Below are 8,033 nucleotides of genomic sequence, written 5' to 3' on the forward strand. Positions count from 1 at the left end.
TTCCCTGTTTGCTCAGCCGTGCTGTGGTCACAGCCGGCTCCCCGAGGAGCGGTTGTGCTCTTTGACGCGGCCCCGGCGACGGTGCCGCTCGTTTGATGGCGTCATGTTGGGAGCACCTCTGGGGAGGGGCGTGCCATCGGACGCACACACACGCACACATGTCCTACTACATAAGCAAGCTTGCGTGTGGTGGAGCTATCGCGTGCATTGTAACGATAAGGTCGAGTCAGCAGCGGCTTCAAGGTATAACTGGGCGTGGGAAAATATGCTGCCAATGAACCAAAACGAACAAAGACACAGGTTCTTTTTTCTCGTCAAATTGTGGGGACATGTCTCAGCGGCCAGTGTCCCTGGATGCGACAGTGGAATACATTTATTCAATCAGCTGGGGAAAAATCGGCCGTGGAGGTGATGGCTTTCGGTGTTTTGTGTTTTTCCCTGAGTTCCGTCGTATAACGTTCACTTTTCTGGAAGTATGCCATTAAGCTGTGTACTTACAGTGATTGGGCCCATCCAAAACAGTTATATCATTTTTTCAGAGCAAACGTGAAGTTATTCCCGAAAACTAAGCTTTAAAGCCACAAGCTTCGAACACGTGATGTATTCATTTTTTCATTTTTGGTGTTTGACCGAAGCTCCGCTGAAGAAAACTCTGCGATGTTTGAACCGTTAGATAGCTTTGGTTTGAGCTAAAACTGCGAATGTGGCGCGCGATTTATCGTCCGTCATGATCTTTCATGATCTTTCTCGGAGGCATCAAAGGCTGATTGTCTGATTATTCGCACTATCTTAGACCTGTGTGTACCTGAATTTTATATCATTTTTGGGCGCATACTTCGCACGTTATACTCCAGGCGTGTTCCTTTGCTTTTCAAGCATCACAGCTGGCCGGCAGACATTGGCACGTACAGTTCAAAATTGATTCTGAAGGAAAGCCGCCATCGCTGAAATGAGCACCATTTGTTTGGAGAACAGACGCAGAAGATACCTCTGCTTGTTATACGTATGGTCGAAATTCGATCGTTTGCCTGGAATGTGTACGCACAATGCACATGCATACTTCATGCACCCATGCTGGAGGTCTATGAGAGTGGACTGCCCAGCTCAATTTCACTCCAAACCATCAGTTTGCAAGCGGCTTTTCCTTGGGGTGAGCCTGTGTGGTATGCCACCACGGTGGCATTGGTGCGGCTGCTACGCGTGGACGACACCATTTCACGAAGGACACAGTGCGGTGAGTCGCATCGGTGTCCGTGTCTGTGTGTGGCAGGTCGGTCGCCCTCACGTGCAAGCCGTGGAATCCTTTCTCTTTCTCTTTCTTATTCTTTCTATTTCTCTTTCTCCCTCTCGCTTCCTTTCTCTCTCTCTTTCTGTCTGTCTCTGTCTCTGTCTCTGTCTCTGTCTCTGTCTCTGTCTCTGTCTCTGTCTCTGTCTCTGTCTCTGTCTCTGTCTCTGCTCGTCTCTGTCTCTGTCTATGTCTTGTCTCTCTGTCTCTGTCTCTGTCTCTGTCTCTGTCTCTGTCCTGTCTATGTCTCTGTCTCGTCTCTGTCTCGTCTCTGTCTCTGTCTGGTCTCTGTCTCTGCTCTGTCTATGTCTCTGTCTCTGTCTCTGTCTCTGTCTCGTCTCTGTCTCTGTCTCTGTCTCGGTCTCTGTCTCTGTCTCTGTCTCTGTCTCTGTCTCTGTCTCTGTCTCGTCTCGTCTGTCTTGTTCTCTCTTTCTCTGTCTCTGTCTCTGTCTCTGTCTCTGTCTCTGTCTCTGTCTCTGTCTCTGTCTCTGTCTCTGTCTCTGTCTCTGTCTCTGTCTCTGTCTCTGTCTCTCTCTCTCTGTCTCTCTCTCTCTCTCTCTCTCTCTCTCTCTCTCTTCTCTCTCTCTCTCTCTCTCTCTCTCTCTCGCTCTCTCTTCTCTCTATATCTCTTCTCTCCTCTCCTCTCTCTCTCTCTCCTCTTCGACTCTCTCTCTCTCTCCTCCTCTCTCTCTCTCTCTTCTCTCTCGTCTTCTCTCCCTCTCTCTCTCTCTCTCTTCTCTCCGTCTCTCTCTCTATCTCTCTCTCTCCTCTTCTCTCTCTCTCTCTCTCCTCTCCTCTCTCTCTCCTTCTCTTTCTCTCTCTCTCATCTCTCTCTCCTCTCTCTCTACTCTCTCTCCTCTCCCTCTCTCATCTCTCTCTTCTCTCTCTCTCTTCTTTTCTCTCTCCTTCTCTCTCTCTCTCTCCTCTCTCCTCTCTCTCTCTTCTCCTCTCTCTCTCTCTCTCTCTCTCTCTCTCTCTCTCTCTCTCTCTCTCTCTCTCTCTCTCTCTCTCTCTCTCTCTCTCTCTCTCTCTCTCTCTCCTCTCTCTCTCTCTCTCTCTCTCTTCTTCTCTTTCACTCTCTCCCTCTCTCTCGCTCTCTATCACCCTCCCTTGGCTAACATTCCGATACGCAGCTAGTCTCTCGCGGCGGTCTTACCTCCAAGATCAGCCTGCAGGAAAAGTTCCCAAACCTCCTTTTGCGCAGGAGAAATATTCAAACAAAGCGAGATCTAGATTGCACGTACCAAAAATGGAACTTGCCGGCCTATTGTCCTGGGCGTGGACGGCCGCGGGGCGCCGCAGCATACAGGAAGGCGGGTGACCTGAGCGCGCCCGGGCCGTTACTCATTTCAGAGCAGTGCACCGAGTTAGACGCAGTCCGTCGCCGGCCGTCCGCCCTCTTCGCACCACACCATGGGCCTGCGCAGCCTCTTCACGCCGGCGTTCCCCCTCAAGCTGATCGAGATCGTGAGTCACACGCAGGGCAGCGGTGAGGGAAAGAAGCGTGCATCTAGCTCACGGGAAGAGTGTGGTGTTGCGGTTGGGAGCCTGGCTAAACCAATGTGCATCAGGACTACTCCTGTGATTATGATATTAGTATGACTTGACAGATATATTTGTATGACATGGCAAGTACGTAAGTACAACATGAACACGGCAAGACAAATGTAGTACCAGTTTGACACGTTCAGTCTCATGTTTACTGGAGGCGCATCGCTAAATTTGTACGGGCACCAGCCGGGCCAAGTGCGTGCGTATTTCAGCTCCTAAGCTGCGGAGACGCCGTGTCTCGTGGAACGTCATCTCGATTCTGGGCACAGCGCACGCATGGCGGTGTCGAAGCCAGAGCTGGATGGTACGATGCCATGCTGTCAGACATGCCAACATAGCATACAGCAAACATTCAGCGTGAAAGGTCCTTGTTCGTCACGATCGAAAGTCAAGGAAAGGTGTCAACTGACGGGATCTGAAAAAGAGCAGGACTACTCGTCTAGAAAGCGCGAATCACGTTGCACCTGACCCCAAATTCGCACCTGCTAGCTGACAGGCCGCTGGGCTACGGCCTCGTTTACAAAGTTATGAGTGTCCAAAAAGTGCACAGGCGCATCCCACAGACCATACCTAGTCCCGCGCACACCAGACGCTGTACAGTGGTGCTGAAGATTGGTTACCTAAAGTAGTCCTAAAGCCAGTTCTACCAAAAGCTGAATCGACCGTTATTTGCTAATAATGGTGAAAACCTAAAGGTCGCTCGAGGTGAAGATCCAGTCAGCTAAGTCCCTAAAACCACACGTGGTATTGTTATGCCTGCGAAAAAACTTGTTGCTCTAGAGCGAGCAATCGACTCTGTTGCCGAGGGTAGTTTTTCAAAAACACGACTGATACATTGCCACTTTTCGCTCTGTCTTGGGCTGTAGCGTATAAATACAACCATGTCATATTGAAAGAGACATCAAACGTATTTTCATTATGGCAGCGTTTTAGCTTATAACGTCATGGCAGAAGACAGAAAGCAAAAAAAAACAGGACTTGCGCAGCTGACAGCGTGGTGTTGAGCGATGAGCTGCGCCAGTGTCGTTGGGTTCTGGGGTAAGTTGATTTGTTACATTCTGTATATGTCTTCGAATTCCAGAAGATTGTTTGGGTTACTGACAGGCTAAAAGACTACCTAAGCGAAGACCAGAGTGAGATTTGTATGATACTTCTGTGCATTGTTAATAACTTTAGCAGATAGCCTTCCATATAAGTGTTTCATAGCTAACCAGTGCATCACGCTAAATATTTAGCGCGTTAACATAAGCATAATGCGGGGGCCCGGTCTCAAAAATACCCGTGTGAGAACTGCATCAAAGCCGCCATGGACTGACGCATGGGTTTTGCTCCGTAAAGTCACCTTTCAACTGGCCACATGTGTTTTGCCCATGCATACGACACCACGACGTCCCACCGCTCACGAGCTATTCCTCCCGCCCCCCCCCCCCCCCCACCCCCACCCCCTAATGCATCGTCGAGCGCTGCCGAGCTGGTTGTGACCTCTGCCTAACCCCTGTGCCCAGGCAATCTGCCTCACCTGTCTGGGTATGATTCGCCACTACAACCTGGGCTTCGGAGGCACCGTCCACACCACCCTCGACCGCAGATTGGTCGGCGTCATCGCCTTCGGCGGCATGATCCTGGTGACGGCGCCAATGCTGATTGGCCTCATCGCCGGCGAGGTCGCCATCGAGAAGTCCTACCAGGTCAGTGGCGATGCACGGCATGGTTGGGGAGCGAGACGCAGCTGTAACTGCACTGCATAACGTGCCCTCAATGGGAACGCAGCGCCGCCGTGTCTATGAGCAAGGTGCGCACGGTTTAGGCAATTATATATATATATATATATATATATATATATAACTTTCCAAGATCTAAAGCACGCAAGAACCCTAAACACAACAGAAAATACCATGCGTGCTGTGCATATTTGTTATTTGATCCCCACCTGGTCTTGGTCTCTATATCTGCTATCAAAACATGATCGCATCACAATGGAATCCCCTTAACTCGAATTTCTCTCAAACGATGTCATTCATGCCTCCTGCCTCAAAGCGTATTTTGCGAGTAGAAACTTACGTTTTTCCCGCAAAACAAGATTGACGTCTGGTATATGAAGAGATAACGGCTCTTGAAAGACATGGTCCCACTGTGCCAATTTTGTTTGAAATGCATAGTGTGTCTTGTCATCGGGTGACGTTTTCCGGAAAAGATGCATCCTCGTAAATCGCCATAAAATGAAATAATATGCCAAGAGATCATCGAGTTTTTGATCCAGCACCATACTTTTCCTGATGGATAAGTCCTGAAGGAAAGGCTACTTCATCCGCGGACATGGTCGTGCCATCAGATTTTAGAATCAGCGGATTGATTCAAAACAAAGGATGTCGAATACAAAGGTGAATGCAAAGGCGGTACAAATCATCATGATGTATTGGGAAAGCTTAAGTATCATGGAAAAAGTCGCTAACAAAAGCCTATAAGAAAGCCATGGAAGGCAACAAAGAATGAATGAATGATGACTATCAGGTTTAAAAAATACATAAACTCCAGATAGTCATCATGATAGGTATCTGGGATATTGTCAACAGTAAAGAAATTATATGCTGCCAGGAATAAATATCGTGTTGCAAGGGATGATGAGCGACAGATCAACGTTAAAATATCCCTCACATATGATCGCATGGGATAAAAATAATCAGATGCAAAGTGGTACTGGAAAGTAATCCAAGAACAGCCCGCATGTCGCAAATCACCCTGGAAGCAAAAGATCGGAGCGGATGAAGATAGCTTGTAACTTGTCCTAACGGTGACGACTATCTTGTGATCCCCCGTTCGTAGCATATTCAGTTCCCCATCATTTTTACGTTCGCAGCGCTCGTTTCGTTTCGTTTGCTGAGAGGTAGGGAACCCGTCGTTTGTTAAATGCCCTCGCCGTTGTTTGCTGATCAGGCACTGGCTTCAAGCTATGCAGTACTACGAAGGTTCTTGGAAAACAAGTCGGCCATGCGATCAATCCATTTTGGACCCGCACACCTTTTGCTGCCAAGACCTGTATCTTGTATGGTGCTCATTCCGTAAAATGGTGCCTGCCTTAATCTTGTCAACGTCTATCCACGTATAATGTTGTTCCATTCACCTTTGTTAAATCGCTGTTCCATAACATTTGCCTCGCAAGGCCATTCAATTTCATCTTTCCTTCCACGAGACTTACCTAAACCAGCTTCATCTTACATCATGTAAGCATCATATTATTTGTTTTCTTCGATCTTCTGACATACGATGTTTCGTCAATGGTGTTTCGGGATCCGATATTTCGCTTTACGTTGTCCATCATTTGATGTACTGGGCTACCAATCCCGGCGTGGCAGATCACTACGCTCGGATCGTGACAGCCTGCACTTCGATAAAGAAGGCCTTTCGACGCAATTCTGAATACGGGAGAGTATCTCTTCCCTCCCCCGCCCACTCATACAGGCGCGTGGTTTACAGACAATCGATGCTACTGTGCTAAAGGCCGGTCGGGTGAACGTGGGTCTCTCCAGCTTGCAGCGCAGCAAAAAGAAAAGTCCTGAAACCAGCAACAATCCACAATGTGGCAAGGTCCCAGTGAAATGCGTTGCCTAATTTTTGGAAACTATGGCTAAATAAGTAAAGAGTCCGCTTGTTCCCAAGTGACTGGGCTGCAGCAGAGACGTCCTCCAGTGTTGGTGCGGCTGTCTAAGGCCTGATGATCACGTGCCTCTCCGTTGCAGGAGGTCATCTACAACGTCGTCGGCTTCATCGTGATGATCGTGGCTGGCATCATGGCTCTGGAGGCGCACAACCTGCTGCGTTTCTTGGGATTCGAGACGCGAACCGGGAAGGAAGCACGCGAAGCAGGACTGGCAATGGGCGCGCTGGGAATCGTCAACTCCATCGTCTACCTCATCGACGCCTTCGTGGCCTACCGTGTCAAGCGCACCTAGACCCGGGCTGAGCACGCCGTGTCGATGATGGTGTCGGCTCTGCTCGCATTGGCCTGGCTTCAGCCGTCCCCGCCACTCCGGTGATGTTGCTGTGGTGGCGGGGCTGCTTCCGCGGCCCCTTTGAGCTGCGACGAGTGGCGTAGTACGCGGACGGAGGGGACGGGCCACGCGCGCGTGCGGGTCCGACGAGGCAAGCCGCTCTGCCAGCTGAACCGGCCCGGCCGGAGGCCAGCCACAGCAGTCCGCCGCGGCACTGCTCGTTGAGAATGTTTGAGAGCGCTCTTTATCGCTGACTTGCCGTCGTTTGACTGTGTTATAGGCGTTTCAGGTGCTGGAACTGAATGACTCTGTCTGCTCTGTAATCTGTCTCTCTGTCTGAATGACTGTAAGTGATCTAAGTGGTGAGAATGTGTTTTGAGATTGCCTTTGCGGGAATTTTTGTTGGCAACGGATGCTGCAAGAAGCGTTTTTCCGGATATGTTGAAATAAAAGTGTTAAGCTGTTCCATTTTGTACGTGTTACAATCAAATGGACACCTGATTTGCAATATAATACCACACGCGGATTCAGTTAGGAGTAAGCGCGACATGAACAATGACAAAAACTAGACTTTCTGGGGTTGAAAGGCGACTTTGGACCCTTGCCAGATGTAACGTGAAATACTATATGAATTTTAATTCCCAGACATAATACGGATTTGAGTTTTATCGATCATGGAAACTAGACTGACGTTGGCCGTCTCGCCTGGTGAACACCCGACGCGTGGTCTGACTGGTGCGGTGTTGATGCGTCGATTACGATTGAGATCTCTCACCCCATCGCCACTGTCGATGGCTGAACCCTCGCCAGGGATGCGAATGCGTGAGAATCGCTCAGTGTCACGCAGACTCGTTGCCTTTGCATGGTCCTGTTAGCATGTTGTGAAGACATTAAATGGACAACGTTTGATATTTTCTACAACTAAAATATGTTGCCGGTGCGTGATTTGCATAATTGGTCCGTCTTACCTGGGCGCAGCGTCTATACCAAAATACATGTGTTTCGACCCTCTTCGTAATAATGACAGTGTCTTACGACCACCAACATCTGAAATATTGAGAACCCCCGGGTGGCATACATTATGCCTACTCCACTCACCTTCGGGCCTTACCTGCCTGAGACCAGTCCCGGATCAGCCCCACCCACCCGCCGCGCACCCGGTTTCAGGCCTTACCTGCCTGAGACCAGTCCCAGATCAGCCCCACCCA

At 49.6% G+C, this 8,033-nt stretch overlaps 1 protein-coding gene across 1 annotated transcript; it reads left to right on the forward strand.

The window, feature by feature from the left end:
• Positions 1-1,143: 1,143 nt before the first annotated feature.
• Positions 1,144-6,786, forward strand: LOC119097499 (protein snakeskin-like). Its single transcript, XM_037220529.1, has 4 exons — positions 1,144-1,234; positions 2,639-2,752; positions 4,342-4,524; positions 6,574-6,786. The coding sequence occupies exons 2-4, from the start codon at positions 2,699-2,701 to the stop codon at positions 6,784-6,786; spliced, it is 450 nt and encodes a 149-aa protein (XP_037076424.1). The 5' UTR covers positions 1,144-1,234; positions 2,639-2,698.
• Positions 6,787-8,033: the final 1,247 nt, after the last annotated feature.

This window comes from Pollicipes pollicipes, unplaced genomic scaffold (genome assembly GCF_011947565.3).
Source record: "Pollicipes pollicipes isolate AB1234 unplaced genomic scaffold, Ppol_2.1 Scaffold_4295;HRSCAF=5057_pilon_pilon_pilon, whole genome shotgun sequence".
NCBI classification, from domain to species: domain Eukaryota; kingdom Metazoa; phylum Arthropoda; class Thecostraca; order Pollicipedomorpha; family Pollicipedidae; genus Pollicipes; species Pollicipes pollicipes.